Source organism: Setaria viridis, chromosome 2 (genome assembly GCF_005286985.2).
Source record: "Setaria viridis chromosome 2, Setaria_viridis_v4.0, whole genome shotgun sequence".
NCBI lineage: Eukaryota > Viridiplantae > Streptophyta > Magnoliopsida > Poales > Poaceae > Setaria > Setaria viridis.
In genome coordinates, this window is record NC_048264.2 from 37,660,188 (window position 1) to 37,684,060 (window position 23,873).

The following is a 23,873-nucleotide window of genomic DNA, read 5'->3' on the forward strand; positions in this document are numbered from 1 at the left end:
GCCGGACCCACCTGTCGGGCTCCCACTCCCACAACCCATTTTCGATTTTCCGACAACATTCCCTCAAATTAAAGAAAAACAATTTCTCATCCTCCACTCCTCCCTCCATCTCGTCGCCGTCGCCGGCGGTTAAATCAGCCGCGGGCTACTTCACACATTCTCCATTCCCACCGGTTTCCTGTCATCTACTGCTCCGGCATGCCTCGTCTCGTCGCGCCCGTCCATGCGATTCTCCGGTGCCTCTCCTTGCCCGTCTCCGGGCCTCTGCGATACACGATCTGCGTTCCGCCGCTCCGGTTCGCGTGCCCCCTCCTCGGGGCCACGATTCCTCACCTCCAGCGAGCTCTCCAGCCTCCTCTCGCCTACTCACTAGTCACTACCCATTGGCCGCCGCGACGCCGTCCGGGAGGTGCTCGGATCACTCGTCGCCGGCCAACCTCGGGCTCCTCCTTGTTTGATTGCGAGTTCGTGACGCGCTGATCCGCTGCTTGGCTGCCGCGGTCTCGTCCACGGCGCTCGGGTGCGCCCCGGCAACGACTCCTACACGCAAGTGAGGTACACTCTCCTGTTCGGTCTAGACGGTCGCTCTGCTGATAGTTACTGCTACTCCACTCCTTTTCATGGTGCCACCTCGGCAACCGCAATCCGCACTTCGGGAACCTCATTCCAAACTTGTATGTGTGGCAATGTGGTGGCGATGGATTGTGGAAGTTAGTCACCGTTGTGTCTTTTTGGATGGCAATGGCTTTATTCTCACTGGTTCCATGGGAACCGTTTGAAAGGTGCTTTGTGTTCTTCTTTGGGGATTTGGTCGTGGGGCATGGCATGGCTTGTTTCCTTGGTGGGTCAGGAAAAATGGAAGTTTGTGTATGTGTGATTTTGCAATTTCAGGGTACATTGTAGCGCTGTACTGCATTGAGCTTTCTAACACAGTGAGCCTCCTCTGCAGGGACTACGGCCATTGCAAAAGTAAACAATACTCGTCCAAAGCTTGCTGAGTTTCTGAAAATTTTCAGAAAGCAAAAAAGAGTAGAGCTTCTGAATAATTGTTGGCTGCAAGAAATCAATTGGACGGGTCTGAGGTTCTGAGAATGACCAGAACCAGTTTTTTGATATCACAGGCCCCAGCACCAGTAAACTTTGATTTAGACCTGCTGCAGTTGACTAAAGTGGCCATTTGTAAGCTGCAGCCCGTGTCCATCAACTATTGTCATAATTTTCCTTTTGCCATCAAAGTAGGATGCAACGGTGCAATGACTCGGTCAAAGAAGGGGCAATGGTGCAAAGTTGAAAAAAGGAGGGCAAAGTCACGTTGAGTAAATCAAGTTAGGTCAACCATGCAAATGCCCCTATGTGTAATGCAGGAACAAAATTCTTGTAAATTGTCAACTTTTTCTAGCAGTTTGTGATCCCTTGTAGCTGAAATAATAGACCAAATTCTAGGCGTGCTATGATTCTTCCAGAGTCCATTTAGTTTTGATCATCTTTTTTAACTTTTTGGGGAATGTTTTGACCATCTTCCTACATGCTGTCTACAAATTTGATCACCCAGTATTCTTTCTGGGAATTCTACTAGTTATGCTGTATGTAAGTGCTCATGTTATGTTGTTCTTTACTAGGTGTTTGCTTTCTCAGAGGAAAAGATTGCTATACCCTAATGCTGAACAAGGCACCTGCATGCACAACTCTACTCTGAATAAAGATGCGTAAAACTTGCCAGCCCTCTTGTGCCTAGATTTTGTTCCTTTGCTTCCGTGAGATTGGAGATGCTTAATATATTCTCGTATTGACATGAAAAGACAACCGTACATCCTGGTGGATCTGTTGCGGTAGTCCAAGAGGTATGCTCTTGATGCTAAACTTGCATTATTAGTATTACTTTGCTTTACTGTTCCGTAACAGTTCTTGCCCTCAGGATTCAGATGAAAGGTCCAATGAATGAATAAAGTGGTTATTCTGCTGAGAGCTCAGCACCTTTTAGCTCTTCCCATCTGTCCTCCAGTTGCATTGGTTATCATGTATGATTCAAGGAATCAACTACAACTTTTAACACCTTTCTTCTGAGGTGTGATGCTGTGGGAGTTTTCGATAAAACTTCTTGTATATGATAATGCAACACATGGTATTTTGATTGCTCCAATCTTTTGATATATCCAATATTTATGTTTAATACCCTCACTATTCTTTGTCATTTCATGTTTAAGGGGTGACAATGTGCTCTCATTTTATGCTATAAAATTTTAAGAAGAAACTTAGCATCTTCCAAAAAAAAAAAATGGGGCTCAATCTCATTTGTGTGCAATGCAATAAACTCCTTTGGCTTAATAGAGTATTTTTTTTCTCTAAAAAGATATGCAACTTTTCTGTTACTTCACTTATACTTTGTCTAGCTTTGTTAGTAATTTGTTAATTATAGGATATCCTACAATCAAGTTCCTGAAAATATGGGCCATTATAATTTTTAGGGGGTAAAATTTGATGCTACAGAACATATTCAGAAGAGATCATATCATAGCTTGAAAGCTAACTGCTGTCTACTCAGGTTTTGTTTACTTTCGCTTTTGCTTTTCTCTTTGTTTCCTTCTTTCCTCCTTTATCTATCTCATTTTGGTCTATTCTCTTCCTCAATTGGTTTCCTTTCTTGGTTCCCACTTTAAGCATCTTCTCTTTGCTTGATGAGAGAGGCAGGGAACCTAGTATATCTTAGAACGACAGAGTTATATATTTAATTTCACACCATTTCAGCATCGGTAACCTATGTTCATGGCATCATGGTAGGGCTTGGTACTGGAGCACCTAGCATACAGGTGTATCATGAGAAATCTATTATCTTACCTGATGTCTCGAGAGTGCTTGCATGCCTCTATGAGAAGGATATCAAGTTTGAAACTCACACTGCCTCTTACAAGAGCCTACTCAGACTGCAGGTACTTGGAGTCTCCAATTCTAGTATTTTCTTTTGGTCAAGATGAAGTTGTTTTGAGATTTAAGCAGTTAATCATGTTATTGCATTTTCTTCCCCTGCACTCTGCAGGCATCGTCACATGCTCCAGTTCCATTCTATGATGGGCCTACATTTCTAGAAGGTAATACTTCATTACCATTTGATGTCGGACCTTCATTCCTTGAGCCTTATATTTTCAATTGCTGGATAATATTCAAGTTAAGCTTGATTCAAGCAGATAGGTTGTTTATTAGTTATCGCTAGAGCACTGTCAGAAATCTGGGATAAAATTTCAACCAATCTCTTAACTTACTGGCATTTGTTATTCTTGAGCTGTCTTGTTCACCAAAAAGGATAGGATTTTTTCACCATATCATATATCCTTTCATTCGGTATGGTATGCGATGAATCTAGCTAGTATTCCTGCTTGTTCAAAGTGGGTGCCAACCAGTTTTCTGAAATCATGCATGTTAGCAGCAAATTGACCAGCCCACTAAGCACTGGAGTAACTGACATTTGGTGATTTATGTCTATAAAAGCTTTACTAAAATAATTTTGTGGCAAACTGGATCTGTGCAAGCTTTACTAAGTGTTCCTTTGCGGTGAACACTGGCCAGTAAGGAGTCATCAGTATATTTTCACTTAATGTGTAACAGATGGTTGCAAATCCAAGAATGCATCAGAATTCAAATTTGTGTATGATCTTGACAATACATTCATATAAGCTATAGATAATGATACACAGCTCTCCTGCATGTTTGAGAAAAAAAATCATATAAAGTATAGATAACATAGCTGTCATACTTTTCTTTCTCTAAACATTTCAATTGGAATTTAAATTTCAACTGCTCATTATTGAAATCTCTTTTTTTTAAGTCTTCATGGTACACTCTTTGAGTGACACTGTGAGGTTACATTGAAGATTGAACTTTTCTTGTGTTACTGAAGATGAGTCTTTATCAACAGGATGAATGGTGGCTCACTTAAAACTGATTGTTCTGCCTTCTATTTTCAGAATCCAGAGGAATCTGCCGCTACATAGCAGAAAAATATGAACATCAAGGAGATGCATTCCTCCTTGGGAAGGATGCCTTGGAGAGGGCTTCAGTTGAGCAATGGCTCCACAATGAGGAGCATGCTTTCAACCCTCCGAGCCGGGCCTTGTACTGCCATTTGGCCTTTCCCCCGGATGAAGACGACGGCGATGATATTGACATGCATACAAGAAAGATAGAAGAAGTTCTGGAAGTTTACGAGCAAAGGCTCAGTGACAGCAGATTCCTTGCTGGAAACAAGTTCACCCTTGCTGATCTTGTTCACTTGCCAAACTCTCACTACATCACCGCATCTGACAAGTTTGCCTACCTGTATGACTCGAGGAAAAATGTGAGCAGGTGGTGGGAGGAGATTTCTACTCGGAAGTCTTGGCAGCAAGTATTGAGGGATATGAAGAGGGTGGAGGAGTGGAACAAACAAGAGGAACTGAAGAAGCAGCAACAGCAGCAGCAGAAAGAGCATCCTAGAACCTCTGGCCACCCAATTCGGATATACTCTAGAAAGCAGATCGGCACAGAACCTCTTGCAATATTGGTTCCTCCTGCTGATACTGTGTCATCATCTTCCATAGTTCCTCCCCTTCCTATTGATACTTTCCACAATGAAGCACTGGTTTCTTCTAGCCAAAGCACTCCTACCGCTGATAAAACTTCAGCTGTCCTAAGCAAGGAAACTACTGTCTTTAATGCCCCTGATGAAACACTACCAACCTCAGTTCAAAGTACTCCTACCACTTCTATGAAACAACCTATTACTGCCCAAAGCATTAAAGATGATGCCTCCCATACCACTGCCAAGAAGCCTCCAGTAGCTGATGCTGCCAAGTCCAGTACTAAAGACGCCTCAATCCCTGAACCCACTGTAAAAGATCTCCATTCTAGACACAAGCCAAGTTCATATAAGGTTGTTTCTAATGACCTTGATGTGTTTGACTACTACCCAAGCCATACTGATGAAGAAACACCATATATCAAACCTACTCCACGAAGAACTTCAGGAACATCGGATGCATTCTCTGGGTCCAGCATTGGCACTGGTCATACTAAAACCAGTTCAATATCAGCCAAAGAAGAGCCTGACCAACCCAGTGTATCTGATTTCTACAAGAGTGACAGTGGAGCCACTGGTATTGACTCTCAGTACAAAGAATCAATTCCATATTCTGGTCGTACTCCGCCAAAATTTGAACCTGCAGATACTTCTGCTAGCAAGCCCCATACAACTGATGTCCGTCATAGGCTGCAGGCTGAGCAGTGGCATACTGCTACAACTGGATTAAATGACCTAAAGCAAGATGCTGATCATCTAATGTCTACTCAACAAGGAAAACCAAGCAAAGATTTGAAGCAGTACCCATCACAAGATTCAGAACAAGCAACCTCACATCCTGTTCCTGAAGAGCCAATGAGCATCGAACTGGTTCAAAGGCGAGAAAATATAACTCTAAGACCCTACACTGACCAGAGAAGTCGAGGAATTGTTGAGGATAAAGCATCTTCTGATCAGAGAAGTGCATTACTGCTCCCTTCTACACAAGAACATGATGCAACTCCATCAAGGCTAGAAGCAGCTAAAGATGCTCGAGGCAGAATTCCATCCCAAGCTGGGTATCCAGGTGGTCAAGATACCAACAAGCAACCTAGAGGCCCTGCTTCTGTACCAAGGCAAAGGGCAGCTCAAGATGCTAGAGGCACGTTTGGTGAATCGAAGGCTGCAGATTCCACCATATCCAGTGAGAGTTTTCCAAATGCTACTCAATCTTCTCTCCCAAGGCAAGATTTAGATGGTGCTCGCCACACTACTGCACCATTTCAAAAGAGATATTCTGGAATGGAAGATACCTCCAAGCAAGCTAAAGACAAAATTTCTACTCCATGGCAAATGGTTGACAAAGACTCTGAAGATACCACTCAAGACACAAAAATTTCTGACTCTTCATCATCCCAAGTGCAACCTTCATATTTTCAGAGAGCTGATGCTCCTTCATGGAAGCAAGAAATAACTGAAGATCGTCATAGTGCAACTTCAGCAATCCAAGAAAAACATGCTAATGTTGAAGATACCACTGGAATATCTAGGGACGTTGATTTTAAGCTAGATCAAACTATTGGTCAAGATGATCAAGACACCTTCAAAGAAACAAAGTCTGGTGGCCCCTCATTGCTTAGGGATGAACAATCAGACACTTGGCAAGCTGCTTCTACTTTACCAGAGCAAGAATTAAACCAAGATGGTCGCAGTGTGGCTCCACCATCCCAAAGAAGATATCCAAGTTCGACTCGTCCATCAAAAACAAGATATCAAAGTGCTAAGGATGCCAGCAAGCAACCAAGAGGGACTGCTCCAACACCTAGGAAGAAAGCAGCCCAAGATGATAATGGAACCTCTGAAGAATCAAATACTGCTGATGAAGTAGCATCAACCAAGCAGCCGTTAAATGCCTGGAGAGCACCCATTTCTCCACAAATACAAGAGGTCAAAAATTCTTCTAGGACAAATACATCATTACCAAAGAGATATCTTGATGATGATGAAGACCTGCAAGTTGCCGACACTGCTTCTGCATCACGGCAAATTGCACCTGATGGTGATAATGATATATTTGATGAAACAAAACTTGTTGACTCTACAACAACAAGTGCAAAACCTTTGTACACACAGCAAGGTGCTCCTCTTCCAAGGCAAGCAGAAGTTGAAGATGCTCCGGGCAAAGGCAGACAAAGTAGAGTAACCATTCCTGAACCACAGAAAATTGTGGCAAGAGATGCTCGAGACACACATGGAGAAAGGAAGACTGCTACACCTGAGCATAAAACTCGTTTCGACTTTGGTGCAGAAAATCCATACAGAAAAGATACTATCGATGACCAGAAATTAGTGCCACCTCTGTTGAGCAAAGAACCAACCTCCCAGGTCCAACCTACCTCTGAATCGTTACAAGAGGCAGCTTCCCGTGGAGGTTCGTCTACCAAACCATCCATCATTGAACAATGGCAGCGTGCATCTGTGCCCTTAAATGATGTAACTTCTAGTTCTGGTGATGATAAGATTGGCATGGCTACCATTGATCAGAAGCTAACACCAGTGAGTCAACAAGCAACTCCCAGTGTCGAGGGTGTCAATCAGATGGCCAAAGAATCTGGTGAGCAAAGGGTGGAACAACATGTACCAACAGAAGCAGAAACATCTGGTGTTCAAAGTGCTTCAACATCATTCCCAGGAGCTTCCACAGCTCATCATGCCACTACTAATGATAAGTTTGCTAAGCAGTCGATTATTGATGAAAGAGTTGGAGAACCAACAAAAATGCAAGCATCAGCTCCAGATTTTGCTCCACCACATACCAAGAGAGCAACTCCTGATGGTCATGAAATTGGTGATCCAGAGCTTGTCAGCACACCTGATGGACAAATATCAGAAGCTGCAAAAACTAGACATGATCAAGCCATACTCCAGGAAGATGTTCGTGATGCCAATTTGCGAACCCATAATGTGGCTAAAGATACCTTCAAAGAAACAAAGGTTGCTGACTCTACACCATCTAGTGCAAAACCTTTGTACACCCAACGACCTGCTCCTACTCCAAGGCACGCAGAACTGGAAGATACCAGGAACGAAGGGATAAAACGTAGAGAAACTGTTCCTGACCGACAAAAAATGGTGGAAAGAAGGGCAGGTACAGGTGGAAAGCAACTTCCAGATCGTCTGAAAGCAATTCCTCCATCAAGACAGGCAACAACTGAAGATGCTCTTGGTGCAGCTGGTGATTCAATACAGTCTCCAGATATTCTTGACACTTCCCAGAAATCTAGGGGCAACTATGAAGAAGCTAAAGGCCGTGGCTTAACGTTATTGGAAGAAAAATCTTTGGGTGCTCAAGATGCTCAGCGCACCACTGGAGAATCTACAACACCAACTGCTGGCCAAAGGAAGGACGTTTCTATAAAACCTCAACCAGATGTTCAAGATGGTCTCAAAGAATCCAAATTATCAGTTGCTGATTGGAATGGTTTGGGTTCATTATCATCAGAGGGAAAAGATGCAGTAAGAACTGAAACCACCATTACTGGAGAAAAGCCATTCTCAACGGAGCGGCGTAGGGAGACAAGCAAGAAGAGTGAATCCACAACACCCAAGGCACGTCCTGCTGATTCTCAGGGCTCTGTTAAGGAGCAGACATCCTCTATTTACCAGAAGAAGCCTCTGGTGGCACAAGACAGTCAGGAGCAAGCTCAAACCATCCCAGTTGGTGAGAAAGCAGGTGGTTCTACACCGAAGCATCAACAAGCTTCTGATGCTCCAAATACTCTTGATGAGAAATTAAATGCTTCAGAACCAGCAAGAGCAAAAACTCATGATGACTTCAGTGCAGAAGAGCCATATGGAGATGTCAGTACCGATGACCAGAAAGTGGCACCACCTCTTTTGAGCGGAGAACTAACTTCCCAAGTCCAACCTCCCCCCGAACCATCACATGATGCAGCTCTCCATCACATTGATCAATGGCAACATGCATCTGCGCCACTACATGGTCAGAAGCCAACACCAATGAAACAGCAAGAATCTGGTGAGGAAAGAGTGGAACCACCTGTACCAATAGAAGCAGAAAAATCTGGTGTGCAACGTGCTTCACCACCATTTCCAGGAGCATCCGTGGATGATCATGCCACTATTGGTGATAAGTTTGCCAAGCAGTCGATTATTGATGAAAGAGTTGGGAAACCAATACAAATGCAAACATCAAGTCCAGATGCTCATCCTGCTTCGGAACCTACTAAGAGAGCAACTCGTGAAGGTCATGAAATTGGTGATTTAGAGCTTGTAAGCACACCTGATGGCCAAATATCAGAAGCAACAAAAGCAAGAGATGATCCAGCCACAGTCCATGAAGATGTTCATGACGTCAATTTGTCAACTCATGATGTGGGTAAAGATACCTTCAAGGAAACTAAGGTTGCTGAATCTACACCATCTAGTTCCAAACCTATGTATACTCAGCAACCTGCTATTACTCCATCAAGGCAAATACATGTTGGAGAAGCTAGGGACAAAAGCATGCAAAGTAGAGAAACTATTCCTGAACAACAAAAAATGGTGGATAGAAAGACAGGGATATCTGGAGAGCAATCATCAGATCGTCAGAAAGCAATTCGTCCACCAAGACAGGTAGCAGCAGCTGAGGATGCTCCAACCGGTGACACAATACAGTCTCCATACATTCCTGACAGTTCCAATGAATCTAGAGGCACCTTTGAAGAAGCTATAGGTCCTGGCTCTACATTACCCAAAGCACAAGCTTTGGATGCTCAAGATTCTCAGCTCACCAGAGGAGAATCTACAATGCCAACTGCTGACCAAAGGAAGGACTGGAAAGATGCAAACAATGATGAAGAAAAGTCATTCTCAACAGAGCGCCTTAGGGAAATGTTCCAGGAAAGCGAATCCTCAACACCCAAGACACAGCCTACCGATTCTCAGGGCTATAGTATGGTGGACAAAATGTCCCCAGTTTACCAGAAGGGGCCTCTACCTGCACAAGAGAGCCAAGAGGAAGCTCAAATCATCCAAGCTGGTGAGAAAGTAGATAGTTCTACCCCAGAGCATCAAGAATCTTCTGGTGCTCCATACACTTATGATGAGAAATTAAGTGCTTCTGCACCAGCCAGAGCAGATATTCGTGATGATCACAGTGCAGAAGAGCCATATAAAAAACACACCGCCGATGATCAGAAAGTGGCTTCACCTCTATCAAGCAAAGAACCATCATCCCAAGTACAACCTCTCTCTGAACCATTACAAAGAGCAGACCCTGATGGAGATTTGCCTAGCAAATCATTCACCATTGATCAATGGCAACGCACATCTGCTCCATTACATGGTGTAAATACTGATTCTGGCGATGCTGAGGTGGCCATGTCTTCTAACAATGATCAAAAGTCAACTCTCAGTTCACCTGTACCAATCGGAGCAGGACTATCTGATGTTGGACGTACCGCGCCATCACTTCCAGAAGCTGCCAGAGCTGATGATGCCACCGTCGATGATAAGTTTGCCAAGCAGTCCAATATTGATGAAAGAGTGGGATCACCAAAACAAATGCAACAACCAATTAAAGCTGTTCATCCTGCTTCAGCATCTACTAAGAGAACAACTCCTGATGCTGATGAAGCTGGTGATTTAAAGCTTGTCAGGACACCTGAGCGCCGTAGATTAGAGGCTGCAAAAGCTACACAAGATCCAGCCAAAATCCATGAAGATGTTCATGATGCCAGCTTGTCAACTCATGATGTGGCTATTGATGAAAAGACAGCAACATATCATGCTAGTGGTGATGAGCCCATCACAGGATATGTACATGATCGACAGGCACGGCCACCTGCATCAACTCAAGCACAGCCAACTGTTGAGACTTCACATGACCCTGATTCATCCCAATATGTACATACTGGTGACTCGCAAAAAATTGAATCGGGAAAACCAATCATAACTGATCAAGAAGCAACAGCACCTATACCTGGCTCAACATCAATGGATCCCCAACGTGCTGGCACCTTGCCAGCTGAAGTGGCCCATTCTGGACAGAGATCCACTCTGTCAGGTAACTGATTATCTTTAAGTGTTGCAGAAAAAATTAATTTGCAACAACAACAACAACATAGCCTTTCAGTCCCAAGCAAGTTGGGGTAGGCTAGAGTTGAAACCCAACAAGAGCCACAAATCAGAAAGAATTAATTTGCATCATGAAAAATTCCTCAAGACTAACAGTTTGCTTTATGCATTTTAGATAAAGGATCAGCTCGTGCTGCACAACCTTTTTCCCCTGTTGAACCAATAAAGGCAGACAATAATGTTTCTGCAGATGATTATACTAATGCACCGCAAATGATTTTTCGGCAACAAGCCAGACCATCTGAACCGAGTACAATAGGAATTCCAGCCTCAGATACCCAGGGTGTTATACGGAAAATCCAGGTAGTAACTCCTGATGACCGCCCCACAGATGATTCAGATGCTCCACAAGGTACTGAACCAGGTGTGGCAATCCCTTCTGAACAGAAATTCACTCTACCATGTTACTAATTTCTCATTGGTAGGGACTGTGGGTACTCCTTGCGGAATTATTTAGATGATCCATGACTTCCGAAACATTGCATTTATTATTTAGTATGCATTTTTTTTTTGGTTTAGTGTCACATTGTGGACAAATGTATAGTTCTGCTGCTAATAAGTTTATCCATAACATGACAGGTCAAGATTCTGCTCAATCTGTACAACCCCCTTTCTCTACTGAGCCAACAGAAGACAATACTGTTGTTACCCCACCTGATCAAACCAAGGACATGGAGACAATAACTCATCAACAAGCCATAACACCTGCTCCAGAAACAGCTAAAACTACATTCCCAGGAGCAAATCAAGAAGCGATGGCGCCTATAGCTGGCCCAACATCAATGGATCCCCAACTTGCTGGCACCTTACCAGCTGAAGTAGCCCATTCTGACCAGAAACCCACTCCATCAGGTAACTGATTCATATTTAAGTATTTTCTAAAACAATAATTGCTAGCGGACCTAGAGAAGATTTGCATCATGAAACATTCCTCAAAACTAACATTTTGCTTCATGCATTTTAGATAAAGGATCAGCTCGTGCTGCACTACCTTTTTCCCCTGTTGAACCAATAAAGGCAGACAGTAATGTTTCTGCAGCTGATTATACTAATGTACCACAAATGGTTTTTCGGCAACAAGCCAGGCCATCTGAATCGAGTACAATAGGAATTCCAGCCTCAGATACCCAGGGTGTTATACGGAAAATCCAGGAAGTAACTCCTGATGACCGCCCCACAGATGATTCAGGAAAACCATTTGTTCCAAGTGAAGAACAGGTTTCTTATGCATCACAAGCAATCCCTGGTCAAGAAGAAATGGCATCTCTACCAGGCGCTACAGTTTCTCCAACCTCAGATGCCCAAGTTGCCTCGTCAGAAGTTCAGGAAGTCAGTCCTGATGATCAACAGGCTGTCGAGTCAACTACTCCATTGTTTTCAAGTGGAAAGCAAGGTTCTCATGTCGAATCTGCTTTTCGACCAGGTGAAGTAGGTGCTGGTGAAAAGAAATTTGCCCCGTCAGGTAATTAGTTTCTCTTTTAACATGAGAAAAAGTATTGAGAAAATATAATCCTGCTATTGCTGACATTTCTTCCTCTATTTTAGATCAAGAGTTATCTCATTCTGCCGAACAGCCAACCTCCAGTAAACCAAGTAAAGAACAAACGGTTGTTCCCACTGCTGAACAAATCAAGGAACAGCCAACTATCATTGATCAACAAAACACACCATACACAAGAGAGCCTCGGACATCAGAAGATGCGCTTAATACTACACCTACCCATGGCAATGTTCACCCTGCTGGTAGCACTGAACCAGACAGAAGACCTTTATCAGTTCAAGGGGAAGAACCGAAATTTGCAACTCAAGCTCCACCACCTCATGTGGCCAAAGACTCCCTAGACCCTGAAGATATAACTACTGACCAAGCGATGGCACCTATAATGAGCCCATCTGTACCTTCAGTTGCGCCCCTAGGTACCCTACCAGGTGAGGAAATCTCTAATTAGCAAAAATTAAGTCCATGTATGCAATAAGTTTTTCATTGGCATGTACAATTTATTTGCCTTGCCGGCCATTTTAAAAAACTCTGGAGTTTCTATTATATAGTTAAAACAGTTTACTTTAAAATTCTTTCATATATATAGGTATTCTTTAGCATTCAAGTTGTGGGCAAAATCATTTGCGAAATCACGTTAAACTCTATATAGTCAATCGTATAAGAGACTCACTGTCCTGAATCCTAAGTGGTGATACCCTTCTCATGGAACGATTTGGACCCAGATCATCTGAGCAATAGAGCTTAAGTTTTTCAAATTGAAACCAATAGTGAAATCACTGTCTTCAAATTACAGGTACAAATTCAGTCCAACCACCATGGCAAGCTTCTATGCCATCTACAGTGGACTTAGAATCTGTTCCAGAAACCCAGCATGGTATCCCAGAAGGCGAAGCTACCCCAGCTGAACAGAAATTTGCTATATCTGGTAACACTGTCATTGTTTCTCTTTAGAATTAACTAAAGTTCACCTTCTTCCTGGCCAAGAGAAATAGTTCTGACCATATTCTGAGTTCAATTTCCTTTATTTCAGATAAAGAGCCGGCACATACTTCAGAGTCGCCTTCCTCCGCAGAATTAAGGAAAGAAGAGGCAAATGCTGCTGCAGGTGATCAACCAAATGTACCACAAGGTCCAGAAACAACCGGTCGACATCAAGTCAAGTCACCATCACCAGATGCAAGAGAAGCTTTACCGAAAGATCAGCAACCCTCTCATGCTGTGCTTCCTGAACAAACCACTTATGCTGTACTTCCTTCTGACTTATATGACAGACCTACTCCTGAAGTGGACAGTAGTGTTGTTGATAAGGAGACAACACTTTTATCAAGCCAAGCACAAACTTCAGCTGCTGAGCCTGACTTAACACCGATCAGTGGTGATGTTTCGCCCACAAGTTCTCTACAGAATCAAGACGCACAACCTCCTGTAACAACTCAAGCACCTACTACCCAATCTCTACAAGGTTCTGCACCCACTCAGGATGATTCCTTCAGAAAATTTGACCCACCAAGACAGGCCTCAACTGATCAAGTCATGGAACCAGTGACAAGCTCAGCAGCACCTTCAGATGCTCCACAAGGTACTGAACCAGGTGTGGCAATCCCTTATGTACAGAAATTCACTCCATCATGTTACTAATTTCTCATTGGTAGGGACTCTTGGTACTCCTTGCGGAATTATTTAGATGATCCATGACTTCCGAAACATTGCATTTATTATTTAGTATGCATTTTTTTTGGTTAGTGTCACATTGTGGACAAATGCATAGTTCTGCTGCTACTAAGGTTATCCATAACATGACAGGTCAAGATTCTGCTCAATCTGTACAACCCCCTTTCTCTACTGAGCCAACAGAAGACAATACTGTTGTTACCCCACCTGATCAAACCAAGGACATGGAGACAATAACTCATCCACAAGCCATAACACCTGCTCCAGAAACAGCTAAAACTATATTCCCAGGAGCAAATCAAGAAGCGATGGCGCCTATAGCTGGCCCAACATCAATGGATCCCCAACTTGCTGGCACCTTAGCGGCTGAAGTAGCCCATTCTGACCAGAAACCCACTCCATCAGGTAACTGATTCATATTTAAGTATTTTCTAAAACAATAATTGCTAGTGGACCTAGAGAAGATTTGCATCATGAAACATTCCTCAAAACTAATATTTTGCTTCATGCATTTTAGATAAAGGATCAGCTCGTGCTGCACAACCTGTTTCCCCTGTTGAACAAAAAAAGGCAGACAGTAATGTTTCTTCAGCTGATTATTCTAATGCGCCGCAAATGATTTTTCGGCAACAAGCCAGGCCATCTGCACCGAGCACAATAGGAATTCCAGCCTCAGATACCCAGGGTGTTATAGGGAAAATCCAGGAGGTAACTCCTGATAATCGCCGCACCGGTGATTCAGGAAAACCATTCATTCCAAGTAAAGAACAGGTTTCACATGCATCACAAGCAATCCCTGGTCAAGAAGAAATGGCATCTCTACCAGGCGCTATAGTTTCTCCAACCTCAGATGCCCAAGTTGCCTCGTCAGAAGTTCAGGAAGTCAGTCCTGATGATCAACAGGCTGCTTTTGGACCAGGTGAAGTAGGTGCTGCTGAAAAGAAATTTGCCCCATCAGGTAATTAGTTTCTCTTTTAACATGAGAAAAAAATTGTCGAGTGTATTCTGCAGAAAAAATATACCCTGCTACGGCTGACATTTCTTCCTACATTTTAGACCAAGAGTTACCTCATTCTGCGGAACAGCCTACCTCCGGTAAACCAATGAAAGAACAAATGGGTATTCCCACTGCTGAACAAATCAAGGAACAGCCAACTATGATTGATCAACAAAACACACTATACACAAGGGAGCCTCGGACATCAGAAGATGTGCTTGATACTACACCTTCCCATGGTGATGTCCACCCTACTAGCATTGAACCAGACAGAAGACCTTTATCAGTTCAAGGGGAAGAACCAAAATCTGCAACTGAAGCACATCCACCTCGTGTGGCTAAAGACTCCCTAGACACTGAAGCTATATCTACTAATGCCTCTGTTCAGTCCTTGAAACCATCGACAACTCTGGATGCTCGTGGTGCTACTCATGGTGAGTTAGCGGCTGCTGAACAGAAATCTTCCCCGTCAGGTAACTCCGTAACTATATAGCCATATAATGCACTATCCACATGCCTAGACCTACAAAACTGACCATCAAAATCAAATATTCAGGTCAAGATTCTGCATATCCTGCAAAGCCTCCTTCCTCTGCTGAGCCAAGGAGCAAAGAGGTTGGAGATTTAGCTCCTTCCGCACACCTAAATTCCACCACTGAAGCAAGAAATGGAGATGCTATTGTTTCTGCACCTGATCAAGCCAAGGACTCCCAAACAATTCCTGGGCAACAAGTCAGATTACCTGCACCATCCTCTTATACACAACATCCTTCAGGGAAACGTCAGGAAGATGAACCTGCTGACAAGTTGGGTGAGGCGAAGTCTTCCAAACCACCCTCTGTATCAGCGCTGGACACACAGCATGTTGCTGCACCAGATCAAGTAGCAGTTGATGAAGAAAAGGTTTCTCTGTCAGGTAATGAGTTTTTTCAACAGTATGGAGTATTTACTAACGGTGCACATTCTAATAGACTGTAGTTAATTTGCAATAGCCAACAGGAACGCTTTAGTACCAACTATTCATTCTGCCACTAATGAGGTGGTTTCTGGCATTTCAGGCCACTACCCAGCACCAGCTCCAGGTACACAATATGGTACAGAACTACATAATGCAGATGTTGATGGACAAAAGCTTTCTCCATCAGGTAATGAAGTTATTTCCAGTATGGACTGTGAACAAACAGTGCACATTCTAGTAGCCATACCCTTTAAACCGCCTTGCCATTAATAAGGTTTCTCTTACATTTCAGTTCAAGATTCTGTCCATTCTGTACAGCCATCTTTATCTACTGCACCAACAAAAGAAGACAGTGTTGCTGCTGCAACAGATCAAACCAGCACACTGGAAAAAATGATTGATCAAAATGACACGACACCTGCTCCAGACAAAGCAAAGACTCCGTTCTTGGGAACTCCTGATGCTTCAAGGGTAACTCAGAAAAGTACTGATGATGATCACATTGATGAGAAACTTCCTGGCCAGGGGCAAGTTTCTCCTTCTAGACATGTTTCTGAGTCACCTGAAGGGCACAGTGATGATGTTGATAAGGGAACAACACCTGGATCTAGCCGAGTAGAAACTTCAATCACTGGACCTGATTCAACAGAAATTGGCGGTGATGCTCGTCTTAGCAGCGGCGATGTGCCAGCATCAACTTCTTTTCCAGAAACACAGGATCTACAGGGCTCTGCATATGCCAAGAATGTACCCGCTGATTCATTAGGAAAATTCGAGTCATCAGGACACCTCTCAACTGATGAAGCCCTGGAACCTAGAATGAGCCCATCTGCACCTTCAGTTGCTCCCCTAGGTACCGTATCAGGTGAGGAAATCTCTAATAAGCAAAAAATAAGTACATGTATGTAATCAGTTTTTCATTGGCATGGACAATTTATTTGCCTTGCTGAACCATTTTAAATCACTCAGGACTTTCAATTATATAGGTAAAACAGTTTACTTTATAATTCTTCCATATGTATAGGTATTCTTTAGCATTCAAGTTGTGGGTAAAATCATTTGCCAATTCACATTAAACTATAGATAGTTAACGTGTAAGACTCACTGTTCTGACTCCTAAGTGGTGATACCTTTAGCTGAACAGAAATTTGCTATATCCAGTAATACTGTCGTTGTTTTCTCTTTAGAATTAACTAAAGTTCACCTTCTTCCTGGCCAAGAGAAATAGTTCTGACCATATAATGAGGTCAATTTCCTTAATTTCAGATAAAGAGCCAGCACATACTTCGGAGCTGCCTTCCTCTGCTGAACCAAGGAAAGAAGAGGCAAATGTTGCTGCAGGTGATCAACCAAATGTACGACGAGGTCCAGAAACAACTGGTCGACATCAAATCAAGGCACCATCACCAGATGCAAGAGAAGCTTTACGGAAAGATCAGCAAGCCTCCCGTGATGATGATCATACCAGCAATTTAGTGGACCCACTTGTTGTCACTGAAGAAAAAGCCTCTTATGCTGGACGTGCTTCCGAAGGACCTAGTTCTGAAGTGAGCAGTGCTGTAGATAAGATGATGACGCTTCCATCTAACCAAGCACAAACTTCAAGCACTGGGCCTGAATCAACACCAATAAGTGGTGATACCCACCTTAGCAGTGATGTGCCAGCCACAAGTTATTTACAGAATAAAGAGGCAGACAGCCCTGCGGCCACTCAAGTGCCAACTCCTAGGGCTCCACTAGAATCTGCATCTACCCAGAATGTACTTTCAGATGCTCCACAAGGTACTGAACCAGGTAATGAAATCTCTGCCAACTAAAATTCTGCCCATGAATAAGTTGGACATTGATGCACCTTGTTGAATCGTTTTAGATCAGTCAAAGATTCCTATGATAGACCAAAAAAAAGAAAGAAATAACCAAAGAATCACCATCTTGCTGGCCTAGAAATAAAGGCTTACTCAAAAGAAATGTTTCTGCCACATGCCACATCTGAGGTCATTTCTGTCATTTCAGATCAAGTATCTCATGCTTCAGAACCACCTTTCTCCGCTGAACCAAGTAACGAAGCCTCTTATGCTGGTCGCGCTTCTGAATCGCGTGAAGGGAGTCCTGTTGTTGATGCAAAGACAACACTTCCATCTAGGGAAGTACAAACTGCAAGCACTGGATCTGATTCAACACCAATCAGTGGTGATGTGCCAGACAGTAGTCCTCTACAGAACCAAGAGGCACAACCTTCTGCTGCAACTCAAGCACCAACTGTTCAGGCTGAAGGTTCTGCATCCACGAAGAATGAACTTGCTGATTCTTTAGGAGATATTAAGTCACTGAGACAACTGCCAACTGATGAAGTTGTGGCACCTATGACAAGCTTTGCAGCACCTTCAGATTCTCCACAAGGCACTGAACCAGGTAAGGCAATGTTCACTCCACTATGAATATCTCTTTTCTCATTGGTATGAATACAGTTCACCTTGCTGAACCACTTTAGATCAGTCATGACTTTATATGATAGGTAAAACAAGGTAGTTTCGATACCAATTTTTGGTTTGATATTAATCAAAATCGTTGATAAATGATTTTGCGAAATCAAATTAGATAATACATAGTGATAATGTAAAAAATTGTCAGTACAGACCCTACCTTCTCAAGTTAATCCACACCATCTCAGGCACAAAGCATTCATGTATAATTTTAGGCAAGTTTTTGATGTCCTAACAACTTATGATTCCACTGTCTTCAAATTGTAGGTACAAATTCAGTTCAGCCTTCAGAAGAAGCTTCATTTGATTTTTCCAGTGATGAGAAACCCACTATGAGTCAAGGTGATCAAGCTAAAACCCTACCAAATGGCGATCTCCCAACCAGTCAAGTAGTTGGGCAATCTGAGAGTGCAGACTCCAAAGGAATGGACTCCCTAAAGAACGTAGAAGGGGCATCAACCGATGAAAATCCAAAGATGCTACAGCAAATTGAGCAATTCAACGCTCGGTCATATAAAGATAACAACAAAGAAGCTGATGGCACAGTAAGATCTTCAACATTTGAGGAACCCCAAAAACAATCTTCATGGCCTAAGGGAAGCATAGGATCAAGTGATGAACTGGGGAACCTACAACAAACTGACCAAGCTATTGTTCAGTCACTAGAGGGCAATGGCAACCAAGCTGAACAAACTAAAGCACATGACACTGAAACTGGTGGGCCAGAAGACATGAAAGCCCCAGAAAATACCAATCAGAAGAACAACAGAATATCTCAAGTGGAAACTTCAAATCATTCAGGAAAAGAAGCCTCAGGAGTTCAGCGGTTAGGCGAGAGCACAAGAGATGCTCCCAACTCAACCGAGGGTGCACCAGGTGATGTCCAAGCAACTGGTAAATCCAAGGAAAGCTCAAGGTCTTCTGAAGAATCCAAGGTGCAGCTACAGTCTGATGACAAGACCGGTGAAACTGAGGAACCAAGCTCAGAAACCGGGCAACCTAGAGAAGGGGACCGTCCAGCAAATAGCTACCAGAACAACAGTAGTCAATCTCAGGCAGAAGCTTCAGATAAATCTGCCGAACAATCTTATCCTGGTACCCAGAAAAAGGACAGGGACTCCAGCATACTGGATGACTCAGCCGATCCCAGCAGGCCTGGTGACATGGAAGATTAAGTTCCGGTAAACCGCTGTGCTATATATGGCTCCTCTACCAACACATTATGCTGGAATGCACTACTGAATAAAGGCCAAGCTAGAGCAAGTGTTTTGTGAATTTTTCATCTGTTTTAACATTTATCTTATTTTCTTTGCTTATCCTTTATGATCGAATAAGGTCAAATTCTGTGACCATCCTTGGGTTGATGTCAGTGTAACTCTACATGTATGCTCTTTTGTTGTGCCTGTCCAAGCACATTTTTACCCTGATTTTCTGAACAATGGCAATGCGACGATGTATTCTTTTCTGTCAGCATTTCTGTTTTCAACAGTCCAATAATCAGCCAGTGTATTCACAGTGGTTCTCTGCAATTGGTAGAACTTATGTACCTGTCAGCATTTTTTAGTATTATTTTACCATGCAGTGAAGCATAGTTGTCCATTGTAGCTACTAGGTCGTCAACACCTCAGTGAGCCCTTGTTTACTTGCCCAAGTTGGGACCTCCCAACTTGGGAGTTACTGTTTGGCCGAAAATTTGGCCTGCACGCTAAATTCTGGATGTCCCAACTTTGCACTTCACAAAATTTGGAAATCACTATTTGAGCATTTAAAACCAGGAAATCTTTGCATGGCCCATGCATGCCCACATGCAAAAAACGCAAGAACAGCCCGGGGGGACAACACATCATCGCATTTTCAACAAGAAACCTTCAACGAAAATTTCACAAGTACATCAACAAATTATTACAGTCACAACACCGTTCCAAATTATTACAGTCACAACCCGGTACAGTAACAAGACCGAAAACTGTTACATGGAATGACAAAGTACATCAACAATGACATGTCCTCAATCACAAATTATTCAAGACCTAGCAAACAAATGTTCAGCAAGCATGTCTCGGAATGCATTCATGCTTGCCATGTCCGCGCTCTGTGGCGCAGGAACTGTATGTGGCTGATCCTGAGTGCCTTCAACAGGCACATAATTTATGTTGTTGTCTACTATACCAAAGTGACTATCAAAGTCACCATTAATCCTAATAAAGTTGTGCAACGCCATGCATGCACATATTATCAGTGTCTGTGTTTTAGGTGGATAGGCCGGGATGTCCAACAATATGCGCCACTTCATTTTCAACACTCCAAACGCCCTTTCAATCACATTTCTAAGAGATGAATGTGCGAAGTTGAATATCTCCTTCATACCTTGTGGTTCGGGCGCGTTTTGGAAGTCTTGGATGTGATACTTAGCCTGCCGGTACGGAGCCAGGAAGCCGGTTCGGTTTGCATACCCCGAGTCCACCAAGTAGTATTTGTCTATATGAACAGTACATACCTGTAAGTTTACGATAGTGCAATTAGAAAACAGTAATGAGTGGGAAACAGGGCTGTGTACCTCTATGTGGCATTGGGAAGTGGTCTCTGTAAGTTGTCATTGCATCGTCAAACACCCTCATGTCATGAACCGAACCCGGCCACCCAGCAAGGACAAAAGTAAAGACCATATCAAAGTCACAGGAAGCCATGACATTCTGGGTTGTCTTGCCCTTCCTACACATGTGCTGCATAAACTTTCCACTAGGCACAACAACAGGGATGTGAGTGCCATCTATTGCTCCTATGCAACCCTTGAATTCAAGGTAGAACCGATTGTTTTGCAGCCTAGGATGCATTGATCTAAAGTCTGGGTCACGAGGTTTAATTATGTCGGCAGATAAGTCTACTAGACAATTGAGGACTTTGTAAAATAGTCTATGAACAGTGGCTAGTGATCTCTCGAATCTATCCTCTGCTTGCCTAACTGATTGCGGTGCCCCACATATCCAAAGGAACAATCCTAGAGCCTCAATAGTGCTGGTTCTATTAGATGTTCTAAGACCATACTGAGATGTCAACAAATCATGTAGCCTATGAAACATATGTGGGGTCATCCTATACATGTTGTAGCAGGCTGAATCATTGTCAAGCTTGTTCAGTACCCATTGCTCCCCAGTCAAGGTTGGATTCCTATACGGCCGCCTATTGCAATACTTGTCCACATGAATATCATAGGCATACATACCGTCTATAAAAGGTGGTTCATCGTCTTCACACGCCATGGACCACCAGTCGTCCCACCAGGTGTTGAAAAGGTCCAGCACTTCTTCGACTTCATCTTCTGAACATTCATCTTCGAAGGCTTCATCTAGTAAGGCTACATGTAGTAAGGCTTCATCTTCTGCGGCTTCTTCTTCTGCAGCAGCATCTTCTGTAGCATCATCTTCGACGGCTTCATCTTCTGAGGCTTCATCTTCTGCAGCTTCACCTTCTGAGCCATCATCTTCTTCTGTAGCATCAGAAGGTTCAACATCCTGGGTATTGGAAACAAGACAGGCACAGTCAGTTCAATTCAGTTTGTAGCAACATTACTAAAGCCTGCTACCTCCATTCAAACACTCATTCATCTCACATAGAGGCAATCATTTTCAGAAATAATAATCAACATTACTAAAGGGAGAACCATGCTTGTAATTAAACATGTGCTGACATATTTCCTCATAGTTCATCATCACAGCTTAAATAATGACCACAACAACTGAAATGACCTACACGCCATGACCATCACACACAAAAGACAGGCCATCATGCCAACAGTACTAAAGGGACAATAACTAAACAATGCATGGATGTTAGGGTCTGGTATTAGACCGTAGCAGCATATTGCTTGATCATGGATAGCCTTGCTTCAACAGGTGTGCACAGGAAGATGTTGCGTAGATCCTCATGCATGCAGATCTTGACCACACCATTCCATAGATGTCCGTCCATGAGGTGCACTCCAAGCTCTTTTGCTGCATCTGTAACTTGTTTCTGTTCTTCTTTCCTAGCACGCATTTCTTCTTTCTGTTCTTCTTTCTTAGCATCCCTTCCATGAACCTGCTGTGCCATCCTAGCATCCCTTGCTTGTTGCAGCTGGGCCATCATAGCCTCCCTTGATTGTTCCTGCTGTGCCATCCTAGCCTCCCTTTCTTGTTTCCTCTTCTCCAGTACCTCTTCAATGCCCTTATTCTTATCCAATATCGCCCTTTCCAATACAGCTGTCCTTGTATCATAAGACGACTTCAAATTTGTCTGGTTGCGAGGTGTGCTGCCCTTGTTCTTCTTGGTGGGGCTTGTAGCTGTGCTGCGCAAGCTGCTGGTGCTCCTCTTGCTCCCAGTGCTGACTGGGGTCGCACAGCTCAGAGGGGTGCCACCGTCAGCTTCAGCGTCATCTTCCTCACCGCTAGAGATGAAGCTAATCTGCCGGCTGACCCCTGGAACAAAGGAGGTCTCTCCGGTCACTGCAACCCCACTGAACATCCGGTCCATCTGGTCAATGTATTCTGGCCATCCGTCCTTCAACTCATACCAGTCGGCGTGCCCCTGCAATGCAAATACAACCCACACATAAACTTCAGAAGGTAGTAGACATCTGTTGTAATTACACAATGAGGCTTGACAGATTAGTTACCCTTGTCTTGTCCGCCCACCAATTGTCAGAAGCAACAACAGAGCCATCTTCTCTGTGCCCCAAGCCTGCGCACTTGGTGCGAAGATGATCGATGAACTGCCACATCGACTTCAACTGCCTGTACTTGTAACCAAACTGCTCGCTGTTTCTAAACTTCCCAGTAGCCTCTAGGAACTTATCCCGAACATCTATCCAGCCCCACTTGCTCATGTTCCCGTTCTTGCAGTTACCCAAGTCAATCTGCTGGCAGTAAAGCTCACAAAACAACTGAGTGTCCTCTTTGGTCCACTTGGCCCTGGTTGGCTCAGTCTGTGCACAATGTAATTGAAATAGCAATGCATGAAACAACAATGCAATCTGTGCACAATGTAATTAAAATAGGAATGCATGAACTCCTATTGACAGTAACCATGACTATCCTACACACATGACTATCCTACACATTTCATGCAAACCAGTTGAGCAGATCATGGAAGGAAAGAGGGGGACAGGCAGCAAGTACCGAAGTGTTGTCGGCGTCAACTGCTTCAGCCGCGCCTCGACGCCGGGAACCGCGGCCCATGGCTGTAGGTCGCCGTTGCCGACGCCCGGGAGCCGCGGCCTGACCACCGCTGCCGGAAGCCTCTCTGCGGGGACGGGGGGCCCGGCTGCTGCCGCCTGCTGCGCCTTGGTGGCCGGAGCGAAGGATGCCTTCGTAGTCGTCCATGTGCGCCCACCCGGAGGATGCGTTGAGGTTCAGGCCCGACATGCCCAGGTGGCTTGGGGTGGGCACGGTGGACGACGACATGTGATGCGGCCCGGAGGAGTAGGGGTTGTAGGATCCGGTCCCTGCGCCCGGCGGCGCCAGGGAGAAGAAGGTCCTTGTGCGGTGGCCGGCATCGTGGTCGGGGGCGCTGCCGAAGTCCACCCCCGAAGAATCGTCGTATCCCCCGCCGTTGAAGGC

At 44.0% G+C, this 23,873-nt stretch overlaps 1 protein-coding gene across 7 annotated transcripts; it reads left to right on the forward strand.

Annotated features, from left to right (window-relative positions):
• The first annotated feature begins 80 nt into the window (after positions 1-80).
• LOC117845158 (uncharacterized) lies at positions 81-19,749 on the forward strand. 7 transcript variants are annotated; one of them, XM_034726086.2, is made up of 22 exons: positions 81-555; positions 950-1,325; positions 1,620-1,841; positions 1,916-2,122; positions 2,779-2,927; positions 3,035-3,086; positions 3,960-10,598; positions 10,785-11,033; positions 11,249-11,521; positions 11,634-12,131; positions 12,215-12,598; positions 12,964-13,095; positions 13,201-13,761; positions 13,974-14,246; positions 14,359-14,799; positions 14,898-15,311; positions 15,395-15,754; positions 15,897-15,983; positions 16,089-16,661; positions 17,063-17,590; positions 17,810-18,208; positions 18,547-19,749. In XM_034726086.2, exons 4-22 carry the CDS (start codon positions 2,071-2,073, stop codon positions 19,452-19,454), a joined length of 12,972 nt encoding a protein of 4,323 aa, XP_034581977.1. In that variant the 5' UTR covers positions 81-555; positions 950-1,325; positions 1,620-1,841; positions 1,916-2,070; the 3' UTR covers positions 19,455-19,749. The 7 variants fall into 7 exon arrangements, with proteins under 7 accessions (XP_034581977.1, XP_034581978.1, XP_072147614.1 ...); XM_034726087.2 differs by having other exon boundaries at positions 950-1,179; XM_072291513.1 differs by having other exon boundaries at positions 950-1,841.
• Positions 19,750-23,873: the final 4,124 nt, after the last annotated feature.

What these genes read in the sequence shown, in the direction of transcription:
- LOC117845158 (XM_072291513.1), top strand. Translation starts at nt 2,071, where the DNA reads ATGCTGTGGGAGTTTTCGATAAAACTTCTTGTATATGATAATGCAACA. An exon ending in ACAAAAGCTTTCTCCATCAG is followed by an intron (nt 15,984 to 16,088) that starts GTAATGAAGTTA and finishes CTTACATTTCAG; the next exon opens with TTCAAGATTCTGTCCATTCT. An exon ending in TCCACAAGGCACTGAACCAG is followed by an intron (nt 18,209 to 18,546) that starts GTAAGGCAATGT and finishes TTCAAATTGTAG; the next exon opens with GTACAAATTCAGTTCAGCCT.